Below are 24,386 nucleotides of genomic sequence, written 5' to 3'. Positions count from 1 at the left end.
TGCTGCACTTTATGCACATGCTCAGTAGTGAGGCAGTGCTGCACTTTATGCACATGCTCAGTAGTGAGGCAGTGCTGCACTTTATGCACATGCTCAGTAGTGAGGCAGTGCTGCACTTTATGCACATGCTCAGTAGTGAGGCAGTGCTGCACTTTATGCACATGCTCAGTAGTGAGGCAGTGCTGCACTTTATGCACATGCTCAGTAGTGAGGCAGCGCTGCACTTTATGCACATGCTCAGTAGTGAGGCAGCGCTGCACTTTATGCACATGCTCAGTAGTGAGGCAGCGCTGCACTTTATATACATGCTCAGTAGTGAGGCAGGGCTGCACTTTATGTACATGCTCAGTAGTGAGGCAGGGCTGCACTTTATGTACATGCTCAGTAGTGAGGCAGCTCTGCACTTTATGTACATGCTCAGTAGTGAGGCAGGGCTGCACTTTATGTACATGCTCAGTAGTGAGGCAGGGCTGTGGAGTCAGGGAAATTGAGGAGTCTTCAGTCGGAAGTTTGGCTTACCAACTCCACAGCTCTGATCTCTCTAGTAGGGTTGAGCGAGTATGTTCTGTCCGAGTATGCTCGGGCCAAGCTCCGAGTATTTACAGGTGCTCGGTGTTATGTTTGAATCGCTCCGTGTGCATGATTTGCAACTGTTTGACCTCTTTATTACATGTGAGGAATGTGTAAGAAATAGACATTCCTCCCATGTAATAAAACTGTCAAACAGTCGCAAATCATGCACACGGAGCGATTCAACCTTATCACTGAGCAGCTGTAACTACTCGGAGCTCGGCCTGAGCATACTCAGCGAAAGGGTTAATAGAACATACTCGCTCAACACTACTCTCCAGCATTTGTGCGATTTGAAGTCCCAGCATGTTTTGTCCATCTGTATCTCGACCATGACTTGGCTTAGCTGTGCTTATTGTAGTATTGGCTTACATACAGTGTGTACAGCTGCACGCTCTTCTCTTATACTATGCCTTTTCTATACATTGCTTGTGGGAAATACACCATAGCCATTGATTTTTGTAGACACTTTTTAAGAGGTTGTCCGGCCTAGTGATACTCATGACCTGATCAGAATAGGAGCTGAGTTGCCGTTCTCTGCAGTCGCTACCGTGTCAAAAGTCTGCCCCCAACGATCTGATATTGATGACCTATCCTAAGGATCCTGGGTTAGATCATCAATGTCATTATCCTGGGCCAACCGTCAATGCAGGTAAAAAAAGGCAATTCTGTATTTGCTCTCTTGGAACTTGCTTCTAATCGCCATGTATTACAACAACGGAAGCCATTTTCTTGAATTAAAAGGTTAAAAGTTTTATTCTTGATTTTATTAAAAGGCATGTCCACTTCAGACAATCCCCTTCTGTTGGAACAATCCCTTATTAGATGGTGGCCCGATTCTAATGCATCTGGTATTCTAGAATATGTATGCAGCCGACCGAGCGCCAATTGGCCGGAGAGCGTGTTTAAATTTGGCGCCAAAATCGCTGATTGGTGGAGGACACAACCAATCAGCGAACCGTGTTAGTGAGGACCGGGGAGCGGCGCTGCCTGTGCGGGCCAGTCATCTCCCGGCTGCATCGCCGCTGACCTCCATGCAGCTACAGTCGGGAGATCAGCGGCTAAGGCCGTTGATCTCCCGACGGCAAGTGTGAAGGGAGGAGCGAGGCCGCCGGTCGGGGTACTTCTGCTGCAAGCAGCCGGGAGATGACCGGCTAGCACCGGTCATCTCCCGACGGTGGCCTGCGTGTTTCTAATCCGGGGCCAATTCACGGCCGGGCTGCGCCAGTCGCTGATCAGTCACAGTCGGCTGGCCGTGACCAATCAGAAAAGCGGTGTTTTAAACTTCACGCCAATATCGCTGATTGGTCGTGGCCGCGACCAATCAGTGAACTGTGTTAGTGAGGACCAGAGAGCGGCGCTGCCTGTGCGGGTACTTCCGGTCATCTCCCGGCTACATCGCCGCTGACCTCCATGCGGCTACCGTCGGGAGATCAGCGGCTAGGGCCGCTGATCTCCTGACGGCAAGTGTGAAGGGAGGACCGGGGAGCGGCGCCGCCTTCTGCTGCGAGCAGCCAGGAGATGACCGGCTGCATCGCCGCTGACCTCCGTGCGGCAGATGAGCCGCTAACGGCTGCCATCTTGTTCTGAAATCCCGCGTCGCTGATTGGCCGCTGCCGGATCAATCAGCGACGCGGGATTTCCTGGACGGACAGACAGACGGGATAAGCCGATTATATAGTAGATTACGGGAGTTCCATTACTGAGAATTAGAAACAAGCTCAAATCTGTGCTGATTCTTGGTGTTAGTGTTGACTCCTACAGCGCCACTTCAGGTGACATTAGGAATGACACAGTTTCCATTAAAATCGTCATTGCTCCTCTAGAGTGAAGGCCGCTCCTTGTTGCTGGTTTTTGAGTAATAGACAAATGTCGTGAACTTAAATCACTAGGGTATTATGAAAATAGGTTTTCTAAACCAGACCACCTCATAAGGTGGGATCTTTACACAACAAACACTTGCCACATCTATAGTCATGTATTACTATTCCTGTGGCCTTACAAAAAAAAAAAAAAAAAGAATAAACTTCAGTATTTAACCCTTCCAGCTTCTCACCCGTCTCCACATCACAGGCTGACTCTGCACTCCCTAATGGCGCTTGTTTATACCCAAGTGTCATGACCTATTGTCAGTTAAGACTTCATACCCATTTACTGTCTGAAGGCCAGTTGCAAGATTAATGTGACGTCACTATTGTGTTCACATCACTATGGCAGATAGCGATCGGCTTTCTGCGTCACATTAAATGCCATGATGAATAGGAGTGAATAAAAACAGGGGGCTTACCAGATCAATGTGAAAATTGCCAACATCTGCTAGAGTAAGCCTATTAAAAACTATATACTGTATATTCTGAGTCCTTCAAATTGGTATTTGGCAGGAAATGTTTTTATTTTGTATTACAACAATAAGGTTTTTATGTTTTACAGAATTGAGTTAGTGTGCATGATTACGTGGTTTTACAAGTCATTGTCTTTCTTTCCCTGGTGATTGCTATGTTAGCTTATTTTCTTCAATTCCTGGTAATCTGTGTTTTGGAGGAAATGGAAACTGGAATAATTGATTCAGCGTTTTAGGGATGAACTGTCGATGAATGATTAAAGGGTCTGTTTACAACAAAACCAATGTAGAACCCGATCTTTAGAAAGATTACTATATATCAAACGGTCAAAAAATTACACCTCCCAATAGGGTATTTATCACACAAAGCTCGGGCTACATAGGCACGGCTTAAAGGAAGGTTAAATGCCAGTTCTTTAAAATCAATAGTTTTTATTCCAAAAAGTTTTTTTTAAAACAATTTTCTTGAGATAAGAAACAGGTGCCTTCAGATTCCAACAATACAACCTCAATACTGATTACAATTTCATGCCACAGTACATAATACAGACATGCCTACAAATCCATGGTGCCTATATTGCACTCCCCCTGTGGCCATAAAGTGCTGTAAATAATAAGATCCACTCTACTCTAATCTAAACATAAAGTGCAAGTGCATGAGAGAAACTTTTTACTGTATTTAAGAAGGTTAACTATACTTGTAAATATAATTACCCAATGTGTGAGAGACAAACAGCACCTGGTCAAGTTATAATAGAGAGCTATATGCATTAAATCATTAGCCATGGGCATGAGCTGAAAATTAGTACTTACATGTGGACTATTAATAACAGGATAAACACTGTAGAGGTATTTGAAGGAATCTACCCCGGCGACGCCGTTTCGCCATATGCTTCTTCAATGGGGGCGTGAATGTATGGATGCGCCATTTCTGGGGCGGCTGACGGCTGGTGTTTCTAGCCTGGGAGGGGGCCAATATTCATGGCACCCTTCCTGGGCTATTAATATCAGCCCCCAGCTGTCTGCCTAGCCTTTGCTAGCTATTAAAATAGGGGGGACCCCACGTCATTTTTTTTTGGGTCTCCCATTTTAATAGCTAGTAAAGGCAAGGTATTCAGCTGGGGGCTGATATTAGTAGCCTGGAAAGCTCCGTGGATATTACCCCCTTCCCAGGCTTCAAACATCTGCCCCAGCCGTCTGCTTAACCTCCACTAGAGACTAAAATTATGGGGAACCCCACGCCAATTTTTTTTTTTAAGACTAAATGACAAGTACAGTAAGCAACACTGTCACTGTACTTCATATATATGTGACTGACATGTTTCTATCTATCTAATCTATGTGTGATTCTCTATTCCTTCTATTCTAAATTGTCGGGTACCGGTGTATGCCGCTGCTGAATTGCCGGCTTTTCATGTAATACATTCTACATTATTCTTAGCCATCCAGCTTGTCATCCTTCAGAGACACTGCAGAGCGCAGGCATTATGGGAACTTCCGATTCCGGTATTCGATATTCTAAAAGTATCGGAACTCCGATACCGCGAATATCGGTCGATACCCGATATTTCAGTATCGGAATGCTCAACACTACTCCTGGCACGTACACTTCTTAGCTATTGACCTTGAGGTTATTGGTAATCTGAGGAATGTTCTGCAACGCTGACTGCACTTGGGCCACAAATCATCAAGATCCGCTGCTGGCAGCTCCCTTTGCTATTGTCGATCAATGACATCCCAGTTGTGCTCAATGGGAGACAAGTCCACGATGCTGCTGCCATGGTAGCACGTTTAGGCCACACAGGCTGCTCACAGTAGCAATGACAACATGACGCCTAGAGTTGTGTTGACAAACGGCTTCTAAGGCTGTGTGCCCACGTAGCGTTTTTCAAGCGTTTTTGATGCGGAATTTCCGCAGCAGAAACGCTTGTAAAACGCTAGATAATCCGCACCCCATGGTCCCCAATGGGATTCCGCAAGTTCTATGCACATGCTGCGGATTTTTCCGCAGCGTTTATGCTGCGTTCAAAAATCCGCAGCATGTCAATTAATTTTGCGTTTCCGCAAGCGGAATTGCCTTTGTCCAATGCATAAAAAACGCAAGGCAATTCCGCATGTGGAAAACGCGCGATAAACGCGTGCGGAATTCCGCATGCGTTTTTCCGGGAGAGGACTTGCAGAAATGAAGCAGAAATTCTCTGCTTCATTTATGCAACGTGGGCACATAGCCTAAGACACGTTAATAAAATGACGGTAAAACTGGTTTCACGATCAAAGCAATGTATTGCCGAGCTGTTAGTGTGAAAACAATATACATAGAACAGAGAACATAATCAGTATTGTAATATCAGGGCCCTACGCCTTATGGTATATAGACCCCAACAAGTATTCTGGACGCTCCTTTAATATTAAACACAAAAAGGAAAATTCATGGCGTAAACTACTCTGTAATCAAAAATGAAAAAAACTTTATTGAAACAATTCATCATGGCATACAATTAAAAGATAAAAATACAGACAAGGTGGCTAGCATAAATCAGGTACCGAAAGGAGACGCCTACCCACTTACATGGGTGGGGAAGATGCATATCTGGGACATAAACTACAAGTGTACAATGCCATTTATCATCTGAATAATGTCTGTGTCACTACTACATCCTATCTGCCAACTCAGCAGAGCAACACAACCAAATAAAGTGCCAGCGTGCAACAAATAATGATAGTGTCGTAGCAGCATAACACTGGTATAGAGAAAGGATTACCAGCCAACATATGTAACCACAGAGAAAAGCTTCATACCCCGGTAAGTGATCCTTACCCATAGTACCCACGTGGAGAGGCAATTGCAGGGAGAGCTGCCAGCAGCAGATCTTGAGGATTTTCATGCCATAGGTTTCTATTGTTTCGAGTTTATACCTTTCTCAGTATCTATGACTGTCATTCAGACTCGATGCGCGACACCACTGGATTGGAAACCTGTTATTTCCTTAGATTAGTATTGCTTGATGCCTCACAAGCTGGATTGATGGATTGCCAAAGGACTAGGAGGAGCAATATGCATTCATTGAATGGAGTAAGCCTCATCAAAGCATTTTAATATCTTATATACAACGCTGGACGTGTCCTTTTGTCCAAAGCTGAGATGGGCGCGCCTGCGCAGTGTGGCGCTGGAGTCAGTGCGCGCTGACTGTGTCCTCAATAAAATGCCATCCGAGTCGGTGTGTGTGCATACCACGATCTTCGGCGCCATTTTGTTGAAGACACTAAATGTGAATTTGCAGACAGTATGTCTTCAAAAAAATGGTGACAGAAGCATACCAATAAAAATGCTCACTACCCAGGCGTAGAACGGGTTCAATAGCTAGTCTACATATATATAGAGAGACGGAGAGAGATAGCAGTGATTACATGGCAGTGCCGGCATCAATAACCCCTATATGCCATGGACAGAGCAGTGATTACATGGCAGTGCTGGCATCAATAACCCCTATATGCCATGGACAGAGCAGTGATTACATGGCAGTGCTGGCATCAATAACCCCTATATGCCATGGACAGAGCAGTGATTACATGGCAGTGTCGGCATCAATAACCCCTAGATGCCATGGACAGAGCAGTGATTACATGGCAGTGCTGGCATCAATAACCCCTATATGCCATGGACAGAGCAGTGATTACATGGCAGTGCTGGCATCAATAACCCCTATATGCCACGGACAGAGCAGTGATTACATGGCAGTGTCGGCATCAATAACCCCTAGATGCCATGGACAATAGTGGTAATGGCATATAGGGAGTTAGAGGATGTGAAGAAGAAGAAAATGCATCATAAATCTGTGCTGTGCTAGTGTGATACACTTATCATTTTGGAAATAGGCATTTGTTCAGGTTGGGACTGCCTGAGGTGTCTATTGATAAAGCAGTTTAGTTTGGGCAGCCGCTTTCCTTTAGAACGCTATTCTAATGATGAGCGCTTGCGAGGAATTCTGTTATGGGGTGCAAATATGTTTTAACTTGTTTCAACCTCCTAAAGTCAGGAAAATCTGGCCCATTTTTGGTCATCCTGACAAAAAAAAAATTGTGATGCAAGTTACTAAGTAGCTTTAAACTCAAGTTTTGAAACCATAACAATAGATCGTATTATGGCCTAGTGTTATGAAACGCAGGATGGTTTGTTGCCAAGCCTTATTGTTCATTGCCTGACAGAGTTTGCAGTCATTGCTCAGCTTGTATATGTACCTTTTGTAATGTTCTCACCATGTTCTATGTTGTAACTGCAGGTCTGTCAGGCTCCTTCCTATCAGACACAGTGAGGTGTCCTATTTAGCTTTACACGGTATCCGGTTCTCTTGTGTGATTGTTCTTGTAAGCTGTGCGTGCCGTTACAGTTTCTCTACCAGTTTGTGTGGTAACATTGTGTTGTGAATTTTTTTTCTTATGTTTTGTGTGTAGTTAATGAATTCTAAAATAATAGTCATTAAAAGATGCGATAAATGATATGGACACATTTGTTTTCAGATTCTTGTTTTTCTTCACTTTCTTGTTAAAGAGGACCTTTCACTGTTTTTTTTTTCATTCAGACTGAGTAGCTCACCCAATCGATGCTGCTCCTCTGATTCTGGAAGTTTTTTGTTTTTTGCTTCTGTGTCCTTCCCTTCCAAAGCTATGCTCCCTAAAAACGTGCAAATATTCCCTTCACCAACTGGGCGAATACCGCAGAACTTCTCTGTGAGCGTTTGCTTTTTCTTCTTTGTCACTGACCAATCAAATACGGCCATGCCCACAGAGAAGTTGTGCGGTGGTACTCTTCCAGCTGGCTGGAGGGAAAATTTTCACCTTTTTACCCTGGGATCATAGCTTTGGGACAGAGGGACACAGAAGGAAAAAAAACTGTTTCTAAATCCGTGGAGCATCACCAATTAGAGAAGGTTTATGAAAAAAAAATCAGATGAAAGTTCCTCTTTAAATGCCAAATTAACATTTTCTAAATATTTATTCATTTTACTGCTGTGGAGTCTGTGCAACTCTTTCATATAGCTGGCTCTGCTATTGCTTTTGACTTAAAGCACCACTTCATAGTTTTTTTTTTATTGCAGCTCTGGAGTGCTGCTACTACACTAATTTCCCTGCTCTCTGTCTTATACTACGTACCAGCCGCCATCTTCATTTGTTCCTGGCGCCGCTCCAGTCGGTCTCCAGCAGATTGCGACCTGCCGGATCACTCCAGTGTTTGCTGGGCGATCCGAAAGTTAAAACTTGATGTTAGTCTGAGAGAGTCAGAGCGAGACTCTCATAGCCTTACACTGAGAGCTTGTGACTGTTACCTCTGACTCTCGGTCAGTCAGAAGTTGCGGTCACAAGCTGGCGTTGGGAACAGATGCTGATGGCAGCTGGTAAGCATAAGGCTAGGGTCAGGGACCTTACGGTAGTGGCACCACTCCTGCGCTTAGACAAAAAAAACTCGCTGGAGTGGTGCTTTAATAGTTCATCTGCTATCTACCTCCCTTCTTTCAGTAAAAAGATCAGCAGGGAAAGTATGAGGGTTGGATGCTCTTTTTCTTCCGCTATCAGGGAAGGCGGATCTCTTGTAGTTGTGAAGGATAAAACTATGCTGATACATGAAACCTAGTGAAGGCAGCCGTATCCTGGACACCCAACTCGTATACATGTGTTATTACTACACAGCAAGATGAGAAAAGTCTGAGACTAGAAGAAGGTTGTAAATAGCATAACAGGGTATGAAAATGAATGAGTAAAGATTGCCACCTGAAATTACCGGTTACCTTGAGGTATGAGAGTTCTGGTAAATGGAGATGTGTGGAATATGTATGGAAGATGCCTTAATAAGCAATCGATAGATCTGATTACATTTTTACTTTTTCTTCTGTCGCTGGACACCAGATTAATTCTACATACGGTGACACAAAAATGATAAAGCCTGGGCAGCCTGCTCAATGGTAATGCTAAGGCTCTGATAGATCGAAGTATATAAATCTCATTATGTCACCTGCAATATAATCCTTTTGTATGAGTATATTTCATGTGACCACAATATTACTCATGCAAAAAAATCTAATTTGTTAAACCTTTATGGCATATCTTCTGGGAATACCCCACTGAGAGGTGACGAGCTTCAGTGAACATCCTGGCTGATCTGTCCATGTGATACTATCTTCTTCTTTTTTTTTCTCTCTCTCCCTGTATATGTATATATATATTATGAAGTTTCTGCTGTAAGTAAGCCTCACTCACACTTCGCTATTTGATCAAGCCAAAATTTGAAGTGAATGCAAAAATTAGAAGAAGCAATTTCTGTGGTTAGGATCTAAAAAAAGCAAATGCAAGATAGTGATATAATAACTAAATATTTATGAGGCACCTCCGTCCACATTTTTTTCAACAGTGGTAACATACTAAAAATGCAAAATTAGAACATGGGTTAACCTCTCACATTACAGCAATTTCTTGTTTAAGATGTAAGGGACCGTTGTAGAACTTTTTGCAACAAAATCCGCAGCAAGTTTACAACATGTGAACATACATTTCAGGTATTTATGCTGGCTGATAATTGGTGAATATAGCACTCGTTAGTCAGGGGATTTGATCATTTATGCGTGCAGAGGAATCATTGGCTGCTCACAACATGCATGCCTCATTGGGACAGGCCAATTGTATTAATAGGTTTTCTGTCCCCATACAGCTTGTACCTGCCCACATAAACCAGCTCCGATCAACTTTCATATAGTCGATCTGTGCTCTTTTACGGACAGAAAATGTATCATTTTGCCAGGAATCTTCAGCTCCATCTGCATGTATTGCATGTAGATTAATTCATGGTTTTATTGCAGATTTCACTGTGCTTATTGCAGAGGGTAAAATCCTCAACAACTACATCATAAAATTTGCATCATTTTCTGATTTCCATACGGTTTAGTGTTTGATGTTCTGTCTGTGTCCGCTCCTGCACACATGGACACGGTTATCAGAAGCGGTCCCCTGTGCGAGAATAATATATGGGCTCTTTGCAGTCCAATGGCTTATCATACAATATTACCTGCTGCTGAAGTGGCCCCTGTGCAGCTGCACAGATTGCACCAATGATATGCCTGGCCCCTGGTGCAGTAAACTCCCACAGACTTACAGTGCTGAATCAACGCTGCTTGGCAGGGATCCTGCAGCACCCAAACATGGGCTATCCGGGGTTAGAAAAACTTAGAATCATGATTATAGAAATCCTAGAATTCAGTGTTAGAGTTGGAGGGGACCTCCAGGGTCATCGTGTCCAACCCCCTGCTCAATGCTGGAGTCACTAAACCATTTCAGACAGATATCGTCTGTCCAGCCTCTGTTTGAAGACTTCCATTGAAGGAGAACTCACCACCTCTCGTGGCCGCCTGTTCCCCTCATTGATCACCCTCACTGACAAAAAGTTTTTTCTGATATCTAATCTGTATCTTCTCCCTTTCAGTTTCATCCCATTGCTTCTCGTGTTTCCATTTACAAATGAGAATAAAGCTGATCCCTCTACACTGTGACAGCCCTTCAGATATTTGTAGACGGCTATTAAGTCTCCTCTTAGCCTACTTTTTTGCAAGCTAAACATTCCCAAATCCTCTAACCATTCCTCATAGGACATAGTTTGCAATTCGCTTACCATCCATGACTGTTCTCTTTCAGAAACAGCATCTCCCCGGACTATGGATTGTGCGTGGTATTGCAGCTCTGCTCCATTCACTTCAATAGGGCTGAACTGAAATACCAGGCACATCTGGCCATGTTAGGATTTTTGGTTGCCTTTTTCATTATTTAAGCTCTTTAAATATGAAACATTCACAGATATAATAAGCAGTAGTCTGTGGCTCCAATTCAAAAGCACCAACAGAGCTCCCAACTCCCACAGGTCTTCAGAATATTTGTCTTCTCATATCTGCCAAAGGGACAAGGCAAACCCTGCACCCACTATTGTTACGCCCTGACTCTAGTCCTTTACTACATACACAATATAGCCAGGTGGACTCGCATAATTAATATAAATTTTGTTTAATCTACACTAATTTTTATTAGGTATCCTTTCCTCTTATAGAAACACTGCAGCACTTCACCTTTTGTGAATGGACCCTTAAGACCATTCATACTGATCCTCCTGGTTCACGAGTGCTTAATTCCTACCACATACAGCAAACATATTTATATGTCCCTATTGTCTGAAAAAAGGCCATGAATATGATTTTTGGTCTTTTTCCAGCTGACACATGTCTTCATACCATCCTGTACAGTGTACCACATGGTATACCACATGGTATACCTTTGGCTGCGGGTGGCGTATGTTCCTGTATTCCACACATTGGAGCCTTTTGTCTGAGGCATAAGATGATGATTACTCCTCACGTGCTTGTGATTGAGCCTTGGAGAGAGGTCCACTGACAACAAACACAATCAGTGAGTCTAAGTATAACCCCCATCATGTTACTGTGGGTATTTGTTGATCTGTCCCAGTAATATAATGTCATGCTTCTTTTCTCAGCCACGTTAGGATACTTTAATTAGAAATATCTCAGATTCTGTAAAATAATAGGAATATTAAACTTTCTGTGTATTTTCTAAATTATTCATGTCATATAATAGTTTGTTTTACCTGTTCTTTAAAGAGGATCTTTAACCAGTTTAAGTTTATTAAACTGGTCACATCATGGACTAGTGGCTGCAGAGCTGAGAAAAGCATTGTTTTTCTTTTTTCATTTCCCATTTCCATTGCGGAGATATTAGCTTGTAAAGTTTAGGTTATAATTTATGTTAAGTCCAAGGGGGCTTTACCTGAGATTCTTCTCTGGGGGCGTGTACTTCTTCCCCTGTATGACATTGACCAATCATAAGCCACTAAAAAGTAGCAGCAAATTACTAGAGAAAACTTGTGAATCAGCGGTGATGAAGCCCATTGTTTGACTCTTATTTAATTGTCTTTACTTCATGCACTTTATGAGATGCAGTTATTTCACCCTTAATGGCAAAAATTTCACCACTTAAGATAAGTAGGCGTCCCATCAAATACCATCTGAGGTCAGACTGTTTAACGTACAGAGATGTAAGAAAAGTCTCAAGAGGTTTTCCACCGGACCTAGAGGCCTCTGTAAGCTCATGAAATGTTCAAGATTGCAGAACTACGGCTTTTAGTATAAAAGTAGCTAGGAAAAAAAAGATAATGGTCGCAGATCCCAGGCTTTAAAAATTGCATCAGAAGAAACCGCTCAAGTTCTGGAGGAGAAATATCTTTGCTTTGTTGAGAACAGGGCGGAGTGTATGTTTTATCACCTCTTGCCAGCTGTCCAGCTTTGGTGGTGGACTTACCGTGAAAGGTTAGTGGGAAGGAGTTCTCTTGAGAGCGCTCATTTCACGATAATCTTTTTCAGTGTAAACAGGCAGCCGATCACCGGACGAATGAGCAAAATGCTCGCTCATCGAGAGAAATGATCTTTTGCTCACCACAAAAGATAATCATTCTCAACGGGGCATCACCCTGTGTAAATAGGACTCGCTCTGCCAAGAACAATGGCGGCATATGTGCTCTGAGTGATCCAGTACTGATAGCTCAGTGGACGACCGCCCATCGCTAGATGCTTACTGTTCGGCTGTCACCTAGTGCTGCCAGTTGCCTAACCATTGAAACCACGATGAACTCCACATTATACAGCTTATTCTTGAGACTAATTTGAGGTCATGCTTGAGCTAGGCTGGAATTGGGTCAATCACTAATTATTAAGGCTAAGCTTTCATCAGAAAATGACTTATTGTTTAAATCCAGACTTTGTGTTGCATGTATTTTTGGCAGCTTTATTTTCATTATTTTTCACGTCACAATGTTTATTTAAAAAAAACAAACAACAAAATTGTAATCTTGGAATATTTACAATGGACATCGGGACATTTTAATTTATTTTTATTTATTTATTTATTTTACTCCCTTATATAGCGCCATTAATTCCACAGCGCTTTACAGACATTATGGGCACTGTCCCCATTGGGGATCACAATCTACATTCCCGATCAGTATGTCTTTGGAGTGTGGGAGGAAACCAGAGAGCCTGGAGGAAACCCACGCAAACACGGGGATAACTTACAAACTCCTTGCAGATGTTGGTCCTACTTCCTGCCCTTTGGGTATTTTCACATAGTGCTAATTTTTTTTTCAGCATTTGTTTCCTCATGAAAAACCCAGAGTGCTGGCAAGAAAAAATGGCTGCATCCATTATATTAGTTTTTCATGCCTTTTTTAGACATTCACTTGAATGGTAAAAAGAAATGCAGCAAATACACTGAAAGAATCGACATGCTGCAGGTTAAAAAAAAAAAATGCACCACAGCTCAAAAAAATGCCAGGGAAAATAATTGTACTTTTGTGAATGAGATTTTAAAAATCTTTTGAAATTTTTTTTTTTTTGTCGTTTTTCAGTACCCCCCCCAAAAAATATGGGGAAAAAAAGATGAACAAAAATGCTACGTGTGAAAAAGCCTTTTCAGGAATAATTTACAGGAGTTTTTTTTATCATCAGAGGCATGTGTATAGAGGCGCTACCTGTCACTGTAATATGACGGTAACACCTCTATACACAGCTGATAACATCTGATCTACCGATCACACTAAGATGTTCCTCCCTTCACGATGACACTTGCACAGGCACATTAGATGCTTCAGTGCAAAAGATAGTCACACCCCGACCCTATGTACATGTGTAGTTTCCTGAAACAAGAGACTCGTTGCTGGACCGGGGGACAGTGAGTAAACAGTGCTTACATTTCATTTCTAACTGCAGCTGAGGTCGAAGATTTTCTGAAAGAGGACAAGCCCTTTAAGGGGCTCTCTGCTCTGAACAATCCCTGCTTGTGAGCAGGATCAGTTAACAATTAGGTTATTGTAAAGGGTCGCCCCTGGGGCTGTCTGGTGTGCTGGGAGCTGGAATACTCACCTAGTGTCTTCTAAAAGCTGCTAGAAATATCATGTTATTTGCAAGAAAATGGTGCTATATTTACCAGGAGCAAGTGAAATCGGTGCTGTAAATGTGTTCTTGTTGCCCGCAGAGCCGTCCGCCTTTTACTAACATATTCTTTCGTTCACAGCATGTCGGAGATTGAGCCTTTTCTATGTGAAAACTACAGGAAACAGTCCGCAATTTTTGGCAGCAACAAAGTAGATCTCCCGTATGGAACCCGGAGAGGAGGTAAGTTTTCATTTCTGAGTAATATATATATATATTTTTTTTTTCACTACCGTTTAAAGTACATTATAGTCTTGGCCAGTAAGTGACATGGGCATATGTCCCTTAGAAACATGATAATGTGATTTACCTTACTTGTCCGTGTTCCTAGACTGTATTAAGTCGTTGATTTTTTTTTTAAGACAGTATTTTTCTGATTATGCTTATATTTGGAGCTCTATGTTGGGAGCCCAGTTAGTCTAACTTCCCACCACATGTTATACTGGCATGTCTGTGCAGACTGGGATTCCTAGGAGAAATCAGCTCAGATATTGGGCTTTTATGAGTGCATTTTACCAAATAGGATTATTTTTTTTATTGGTAGTGGGGAAAAAAGAGGGTGGTTTTAATTGTTATATTTTTTTATGTGTATTTTGTTTTCCCTTTATATTGAATCTGCAATTATCCGATCACCTCTACTATATACTGCAATACCACAGTATTGCATTATACAGTAAAATCACTCTCTGCTATTAACTCCAATCACAGACTGCTCTTCATCGGAGTACCATTATGGTGGGTATAGGGCAGTCCAATGGGATGGCAACCCATCAGCGCCCTGTGATCATGTTGTGGGTGGGAGGGGTGCAATGCAGGGCTGTGGAGTCGGAGTCGCGGAGTCTGAGCCTATTTTGGTGGAGTCGGAGTCTGTATAAAATGGACCGACTCTGACTCTAAACTAAAATTGGGTACAGTATTTCAATGGAGTTTGTCGGTAATATTTTTTCATGAGAATTTGGGAAAGTTATGAAATGTCCTATAAATGTCTGTCCTATTCCTGATCTAAGGGTCTAGACTTTTAGCGGAGATGAATCTGTGCTGCAGTAAATTTATCCCTTAAACATGAGCCATGTATGAGGGAGTCGGAGTTGGTGACATGGAAATTGATGAGTCTGAGGTTTGGCATACCGACTCCACAGCCCTGGTGCAATGGGCACTTTAAATATCGCATCACCGATTTGTTCACTTTAAATACTGCTGTCAGAGACTGACGGCGACATTTAAAGGAGTATTCCCATCTCCAAGATCCTATCCAAATAGGTAGTACGTGTAATAATAATATTAGCAAATACCTTAGAAGTGTAGTATAGTTTTTCTGATTCACTATATCTTTTCTCATGTGCAAGCAGTGCAGGACCTTAGGTATCCATGGTTACAACCACTGATATAGTGATAGTTAGCTAGTTGTTAGTGGTCGTAACCATGGATACCTAAGGTCCTGCAGTGCCTGCACATGAGGAAAGAGACACAGTGAATCAGAAAAACTACACTACATTTCTAATTGGAGGTATTTGCTAATATTATTATGACCCCTACTACATATTGGGAGATGGGAATACCCCTTTAAGTACTTGGCAGCAGTGGGCATAACTCTGTACCACTCGCTGTTAAATAAAGATGATGGAAGTCTAGTTGGCTGGCATGAACATTGCATTTGTTGTTTTATTTTTTTACACACTGTGTGGTAATATGGTGAAAGCGGTCAGTCATGAATATACTCCTGACTCCTTCTGCAACTTTTTCAATTTTGATTTTAAGAAAACTATAACAACTCAGAAAGAAGTGAGACAGTGCAGTAATCTGTGTCCGTCATTACCCTGCAGAGCGCCTGCCCTCACATCAGTGTAAGCCTGGTGACAGATTCCCTCCAAACACAAGTGCACATTTACCTCTTACTCAGGGTAATCCTGCGCATTAACGATTATCCCCAGCGTGCTGACAGTAACTGTATTTACCGCACAATCTTCGCTCTTCTGTACCTGCTCAGTCACAGTATTTTCATCCTTGCAGTTTTTGGGACTATTCAATATGTGTTTCTCAAGCGATTTCTCAATTTTGTTGTGAAATGCACAATACCAGGAATTTCTCACCGTGTAATGCAGATTAACATACTTCACTGATCAGTAGTAAGAGATTATTTGCTTAGATACTAATCTGTGCAGATTAGCCGCTTCTCACAGCAGATTCTTACAACACCTAATTCTCAGCAATGAATTATTTACAAGTGCAAAAACACCGTCTATTGTACCCTCTAGTAGTAGACGCACCAGCTGCTGCAGAACATCTTTTTTTAACACAAGGAGATGTCGTATCCTAATTTACATGTCTGAGGTCAATGTTATGTGGTCTATTTAATTTTTTTTTTTTTATAGCCAGGAACATATTTGTTATTCTTCTCCATCCACCACCACCCCCCAAAAAAAAGTTTGGTCAAGTGAATGAATCTGCAAGAAAAACATTTTCACTGACCTATACTAGAAGTTTAAGGAACCTCCATTTTTTTTTAAATACAAGAAAAACAGTTGTATCAATGGTAAGCACGGGCCAAAATTAAAGTATGATCCAGCACACTGATGAAAATTAATCTTTTTTTGTTTTGAGAAAATATCCATTACATGTGAGTTCTGCCTATACAAAGCTCCTCTGTATTTCAAAGCAAAGTGGTTCTGCAGCAGCTGTCTAGCTTATCTACTCTACCTTATCTGCTGCTGAACATAAAAAGTGAAAGGTGCAGCAAATGTTAATAGCTGTTGATTAAAATATAGCTCTTCCTACGGCTGCGTTCACATGTCCAGTAATCATCCGATAGAACGGATCCAGCAGCAATTCCGTTGACAAAAAAGTTGTGCAGACAAAACTTTTGTCCGGCTAAAAAAAAAAAAAAAACTTGATTTCAACTGGATCCGATTTTTTTTTTTTCTTTTTTACCATTGAACTCTATGAAAAACGGATCCGTTAATTATCCATCCGTTTTTCTTTCATTTGAAAAGGATCCGTTTTTTGCTTACCGGGTCAAATGTAAAAAACCAGATGGCTAATTAATAGATCTGTTTTCCGTAGACTTCAATGTTACTAAAACAGATTCAGTTTAAATTAGGTTTTTTTTAAGCCGGCCAAAATAGTTTTGTCTCAACAACTTTTTTTGACAGCGAATTGCTGCTGAATCAGTTCTTACGGATGATAACAGGACGTGTGAACAGAGCCTAAACAATATGTCCCACTCCTCATAAGCAGCGCACAGGGGATCTTTATAACTGTATTTTATAAATAAGGCAAACAGCAAGTGTCAATGTAAAGCCGTCCTGCACCGCACCCGTTTCCTGGAGCTTCACCTCAATCTAGTAACTGAGTAACCAAAATGACGTCATTAATTCGATCTGATATAGCAATACGTGTCCCGATACCAGTCCTGTACATTGCACTCAGTTCACACTTGACCCTACCCTCTTATATGATACTGTGGGCTGATATGAGCGGTCATCAGCCTTAAACTTAATCCTATTGTAACTATACATACTTCACGTCTCGTGAACAAGAGATATTTCTTGCATTTCTTCCTCTGGCATTCCTGTTAGTCAGCAAATATTCAGTAGTTTAGATAAGAGAGATTATATCATAGACGCTTAATTTTTGCCATGTGTCTCTGGGATTATCATAGTGCCCTAAACACCATGCATTGCCTTCCATCGTCTCTCCTTAATATTAAAAGGGATCTTTAGCTTTTAATATAAGCAAAATGTAAAAAAAAAAAAAAAAAAAAAATAAATGCTGTAAAAGCAAATAATCCTTGTTAATTTTTAGTTTGTATGTTTTCTGTCCTCTTTTCACTTTATGCAAGTAGTGGCAAATTCTATTGTAACATTTCACAGTCTCAGTCATCAGGTCATCATAAAAATCCCATCCAATCTGCAGGCTCAATGTTATAGAGCATGGGGAGCTGAGCAGAATGATATATACAGTACAGCCCAAAAGTTTGGACACACCTTCTCATTTAAAGATTTTTGTGTATTTTCATGACTATGAAAATTGTACATTCACACTGAAGGCATCAAAACTATGAATTAACACATGTGTAATTATATACTTAACAAAAAAGTGTGAAACAACTGAAAATATGTCTTATATTCTAGGCTCTTCAAAGTAGCCACCTTTTGCTTTGATGACGGCTTTGCACACTCTTGGCATTCTCTTGATGAGCTTCAAGAGGTAGTCACCAGAAATGATTTTCACTTCACAGGTGTGCCCTGTCAGGTTTAATAAGTGGGATTTCTTGCCTTATAAATGGGGTTGGGACCATCACTTGTGTTGTGCAGAAGTCCGGTGGATACACAGCTGATAGTCCTACTGAATAGACTGTTAGAATTTGTATTATGGCAAGAAAAAAGCAGCAAAGTAAAGAAAAACGAGTGGCCATCATTACTTTAAGAAATGAAGGTCAATCAGTGCGAAAATTTGGGAAAACTTTGAAAGTGTCCCCAAGTGCAGTTGCAAAAACCATCAAGCGCTACAAAGAAACTGGCTCATATGAGGACTGCCCCAGGAAAGGAAGACCAAGAGTCACCTCTGCTTCTGAGGATAAGTTTATCCGAGTCACCAGCCTCAGAAATCGCAGGTTAACAGCAGCTCAGATTAGAGACCAGGTCAATGCCACACAGAGTTCTAGCAGCAGACACATTTCTTCAACAACTATTAAGAGGAGACTTTGTGCAGCAGGCCTTCATGGTAAAAGAGCTGCTAGGAAACCACTGCTAAGGACAGGCAACAAGCAGAAGAGACTTGTTTGGGCTAAAGAACACAAGGAATGGACATTAGACCAGTGGAAATCTGTGCTTTGGTCTGATGAGTCCAAATTTGATTTCTTTGGTTCCAACCACCGTGTCTTTGTGCGACACAGAAAAGGTGAACGGATGGACTCTACATGTCTGGTTCCCACCGTGAAGCATGGAGGAGTAGGTGATGGTGTTGATGGTGTGGGGGTGCTTTGCTGGTGACACTGTTGGGGATTTATTCAAAATTGAAGGCATACTGACCCAGCATGGCTACCACAGCATCTTGCAGCGGCATGCTATTCCATCCGGTTTGCTTTTAGTTGGACCATCATTTATTTTTCAACAGGACAATGGACCCAAACACACCTCCAGGCTGTGTAAGGGCTATGTGACCAAGAAGGAGAGTGATGGGGTGCTACGCCAGATGACCTGGCCTCCACAGTCACCAGACCTGAACCCAATCGAGATGGTTTGGGGTGAGCTGGACCGCAGAGTGAAGGCAAAAGGGCCAACAAGTGCTAAGCATCTCTGGGAACTCCTTCAAGATTGTTGGAAGACCATTTCCGGTGACTACCTCTTGAAGCTCATCAAGAGAATGCCAAGAGTGTGCAAAGCAGTCATCAAAGCAAAAGGTGGCTATTTTGAAGAACCTAGAATATAAGACATATTTTCGGTTGTTTCACACTTTTTTGTTAAGTATATAATTCCACATGTGTTAATTCATAGTTTTGATGCCTTCAGTGTGAATGGACAATTTTCATAGTTATGAAAATACAGAAAAATGTTTAAGTGAGAAGGTGTGTCCAAACTTTTGGTCTGTACTGTAGGTTTGTGAGAAGCGATTCAGAATAACCTGTGTTTTGTTCATTAAAACTTCTGCTCTTTCTGGGATTTGTGGTCCAGGGGGCGGTCCTATCAGTGACTGACAGCTATAACTATATGCACACTAATACATACAAAGCTGTCAGTCACTAATAGGACCACCCACTGGACTAGAAATCCCAGAAAGATCAGAAGTTTTAATGAATAAAACACAGGTTATTCTGAATCTTTTCACAAAAAACTATATATCAATGTACTCCGCTCCTCCTGCTCTATTTCTGCAGCTTGGATGGCATCTTTTAAAGAAATAAAAAGCTTCAAACATCTAAAGTAATTTAATATTATATATACACCATCTTTCACTCTGCATCGTTCCAGCGCTGCATCTCTGACTGTTTACCTTGGCTCCAAATGTCATGTACCATATAGCCATGTGAACTCTGCAGCCAATCGCTGGCCTCAGCAGTATAAAGCACTGGTGCATATGGGATGTGACTTCTGCAACTAAGTTAAACAGAAAATGAGCGAGGAACATCAGGGATACATCACTTGAAGGCCGGGGAGTAAAACGGTGAGTTTACAGTCCTGCTCATCGTTATTGGCACCCATGACGTTTAAGTACATAATGTGGAATATCTCCTGAAAAATAAAATTAATCAAGTGAAGCAGTTTTTTTGTATAGAGCACTCGTGTTAAATACAAAAGAGCAAATGATAAACAATTTAAAACCAAAAACAATGGGAGGGAAAAATAGAAATATTAAGCTTTCTGTGTCACTGGTATTGGCACCCTTTACATTCATTTAGTATGGAAACACATTTTGACTCGCCTGTGGTAAATCACAAAAGAGATTCTCCTGTGATTAATTGTTGGTGCCCATTTGACTTGAATTAGCCAATGAATGATGACTTCAGTGTTTTAAAAAGACACATGGTAGGCCCTGTTCCTTTGTCACAATGGTAAAGATAAAGGAGCTATCTGAGGATATCAGAACTGCTATTATTAGCAAAAACAAGACTTCCAAAGGGTATAAGGCCATCTCCAAAGACCCTTCTATCCCAGTTTCAACTGTGCGCAATGTTATTAAGAAGTTTGCCAAGCATGGAACCGTCAAGAACCTCCCTGGACATGGGGGAAGAGGAAAATTGACAAGAGATGTCTTCGAAGGTTGGTGTGAATGGTGGAAAAAACAGCACGTCAAACTTCCAAAGACCGAAGGCCAACCTGGAGCAATCTGGAGTCATGGTTTCAACAAGTACCATACACCAAACACTAAGCCAAACAGAGGTTTATGGGTGAAGGCCAAGTAAGAAACCATTGCTGAAGAAAAGACATAATAAGGGCGTCTGATCTTTGCCAAAGAGTACCTTGACAAAAGACAATCCTTCTGGGAAAATGTTTTGTGGACAGATGAAACAAATATAGAGCTTTTTGGCAATGCAAAGCAACAGTTTGTTTTGAGACGGCGCAATGAAGCTTATTAGGAAAAGAACACCTTACCAACAGTTAAGCGTCGTGGAGGATCCATAATGCTGTGAAGTTGCTTTGCTGCATCAAGTACTGGAGACCTTGACCGTATCACAAGAATCATGAAATCCGAGAACTATCAAGAGATTTTAGAGCGAAATGTCCTACCCAGTGTAAGGAAACTTGGTTTGAGTCGAAGATCATGGGTCCTCCAGCAAGACAATGACTCAAAGCACACATCTAGGGCTATGTGCACACGATGCTGATTTAATGCATTTTTGCAGCGGATCTTCGCAGCGAAAACGTATTAAAATCGCTTGTAATAGGTCTGCCATGTATTGCAATGCAAATCCGCATGTGCTGTGCACATCATGCGGAAATTTCCGCTGCGGATTCGCATTGCGGTAAGAACCGCAGCAAGACCAATTCTAGTGCTATTCCGCTGCGAAATCGCCGCCATTGACTTGCATTGGTCCGCATAAGATCCGCATGACTACATGCAGTCATGCGGATCTTATGCGATTTAATGCGCGGATGGTACCCGGGTCTGGAGAAGAGGAGACTCTTATCCGACCCAGGTACCATCGTACCTACAAGTTAAAAAAGAATTATAAAGTTAAAAATAAAAAAAAAATAATCATACTCGCCTCTCCGGCGCCCCTGGTCTCCTCCCGGTGACTATGCGCTCTCCTCGGCTCCCAGCGGTGATCTGCAAGGACCTTCGGTGACGTCATTTAGTCAGCTGATGGTCACGCGACCATCACCTGACCGCTGACAGCATGGAAGGTCCTTCATTACCGGTACCCGCCACGGAGCCAGCAGTGACGCCGGGAGCAGACCGAGGCCTCTGGAAAGGTGAGTATATGGTTATTTTTTATTTTTTACGTCCTAATTCTTTTTTTTTTTTACATTATGTTGGTCACACAATATAAATCCATGCCGGTTGCATGGATTTATATTGTGTGACCAACTTTCAAGCACTTTTCCAAGTGATGCTAAAATCGCTTGGAAAAGTGCTTGACAAAAGCATGCGAAATTACATGCTAAAAACGCTTGACAAATGCTTGTTCCTGGCAGAAAAACGCATGTACAATCCGCATGTACAATCCGCATGCGTTTTTTTCTGCCAGGGAGATGCAGAAACCCTCAGGAAAAATCCAGAGCATTTCTGCATCGTGGGCACATAGACTGAAAGTACAGAGAAATGGTTGAAAAAGAAAAAATGAACTTTTTTAAAATGACCAGCAATGAGTCCTGACCTCGATCCCATTGAAAATCTTTGGGTGAGCTGAAGTCTGCCATTGGGAAAAAGAACCCTGCAAACATTCAAGAGCTTGAACAAACTGCAAAGGAAGAGTGGGAGAAAACTCCAGCTGAGAAGTGCAAGAAGCTTATAGATGGCTACAAGAAACTTTTGGAGGCTGTCAGCAATGCCAAAGGGTGCGCAACCAAGTATTAATTAGGGGTGCCTTTATTGCTGCACATGCTGTTTATTCTGTATCTTCTTTGAAATTGCAACATGGAAGTTGAAAAACAAATGTTTTATTGTTGTATTATGTTGGAACACTAATTAAAAAATCCTGAGGATATAACTTTGGTACATTACCATTCATTTATTTCTGAAGATATTGTACGGTCTATGAAAAAAAAAATGAAGGGGTGCCAATAATAGTGACGAGCACTGTAGATTATTCAGTTATTTGAAACATTATTCACAGTCCTATATCTATGAATAATTACTGATAAAGACTCCACTATACAAACTACATACAAAAATCAGTCACCTATATTATTTAAACAAAAATAAATATTTTATTACACAATAATGTTAAAATTGCAATTAAAGTACTAGACAGAACAGTCTTGTGTGTTTAGGAACCTACGGCTCTGTTGTGGCTGATGTGATGGAAATAATATTGCTGCGTGTAGTAGTATTCATGTCAAAATGCCAGCAGCTATTACATACTCCCCTGTAATTCAAAGGGGTCCACCGGCAACCAGTGTTTATCATCTGTGGAAGATTCCATTCTAAATCCTCAAGGCAAGCGTCTATTGAGCCTCAGAATAACTTCTGCTGCTAAAATCTGACTACAGATGAGACAGTTTGTAGTCAGAGTCCACTAGTAAACCGCAGAATTTTGTACATCAGTACCAGGCAGGATGAGATCCGTCATTACAGTATATTACAAAGCAATTCATTTTTATATTTTTCAAATATTGGCAACTAACAGATGATTTTTAGAGTGACACATGCTGTAAATCTGATAAATGATTCGGTACACGGAATGAACTTTAGACATAATGATCATCTGAATTATTTGTACGAAGGCATTTTTTTTTATCTATGACTGATAAAAGTGTGTGAAGATATATTTATTTATTTTACTTCCTTCTATAGCGCCATCCACAGCTCTTTACATACATTACCATCACTGTCCCCATTGGGGCTCACAGTCTAGGTTCCCTATCAGTATACATTTGGAGTGTGGGAGGAAACCGGAGAACCCAAAGGAAACCCACTCAAACACAGGAGAGCGTACATATTCCTTCAAGATGTTATCCTTGGTGGGATTTGAACCCAGGATCCCAGCACCGTAAAGGAACAGCGCTAACCACTGAGCCACCATGGTGACCTATTGTAGGGTTTCTTTATTTGGACATATCGGCAGGATCAATGGTCATTACCTCATTATCTGACCTGACTAGTAAGGATGTCATTAACTTTAGTGAATTGAGAGCTACATGGGGAATATTCAGCCGATAAATCAGCCTTCAGACTTGTGTTTGAAAAGACTTTTCTGCATTTGTTGTGGACGTTCCCTAACCTTCCCTCAGTCGTCTTCTGTTTCACATCCTTTGCAGCTTTCTGTAATCTGTCTTAAAGAAATAAGATAAGTTGCTTTAATCAGCCTAAAGTAATCTGAATTCAGACACTGGCAGAATTATAAGCAGGAAAAGAAGCCAATCCGACACTTGACGCTAAGAGACCAGATTAAAGGGAACGTTTTGGAAATAGCAATGTTAATATTAAAGGTTCACGTCCTTTTTTTTATATTGAGAATTTTTTATAGTATAGATATTGAGAAGAGCTGAATATCTTTACCGCTTGTCATGGTGATCCTATGTGCCGTATGGAGCCGATATTCAGTATAAATATATCCACCAAAGGAAACCTGCAGTTTCGTGCACATTTACAACTCTGTCAACGTCCTTGAATAAAGTAGTAAACCAATTAGATATGTACATATATTTGTGGTTTATTAAGTTTTATCTTATCTTTGTAATGCATAAATAAATGCAACATAACACGTAACGCACAATTTGAAACAGTAAGGATTTGTGCATTTTGATTTTCACAAAGTACTGAATTACAATTATAAGCGTTTC

At 41.4% G+C, this 24,386-nt stretch overlaps 1 protein-coding gene across 6 annotated transcripts in view; it reads left to right on the top strand.

The window, feature by feature from the left end:
• The window catches only part of ST3GAL6 (ST3 beta-galactoside alpha-2,3-sialyltransferase 6), a 168,946-nt gene that overhangs the window by 101,465 nt on the left and 43,095 nt on the right, over nt 1-24,386 (top strand). For all 6 annotated transcript variants that reach the window (XM_073668151.1, XM_073668141.1, XM_073668152.1 and 3 more), the window contains one exon: nt 14,024-14,124. In XM_073668151.1, coding sequence (XP_073524252.1) covers nt 14,024-14,124 — 101 coding nt within the window. The remainder of the gene's footprint in view (nt 1-14,023; nt 14,125-24,386) is intronic.

This window comes from Phyllobates terribilis, unplaced genomic scaffold (assembly GCF_046119375.1).
Source record: "Phyllobates terribilis strain yellow unplaced genomic scaffold, ASM4611937v1 Scaffold_2__4_contigs__length_985480577, whole genome shotgun sequence".
Lineage (NCBI taxonomy): Eukaryota > Metazoa > Chordata > Amphibia > Anura > Dendrobatidae > Phyllobates > Phyllobates terribilis.
The sequence above is the reverse complement of the archived record's forward strand: the minus strand, read 5'-3'. Positions and strand labels throughout refer to the sequence as shown.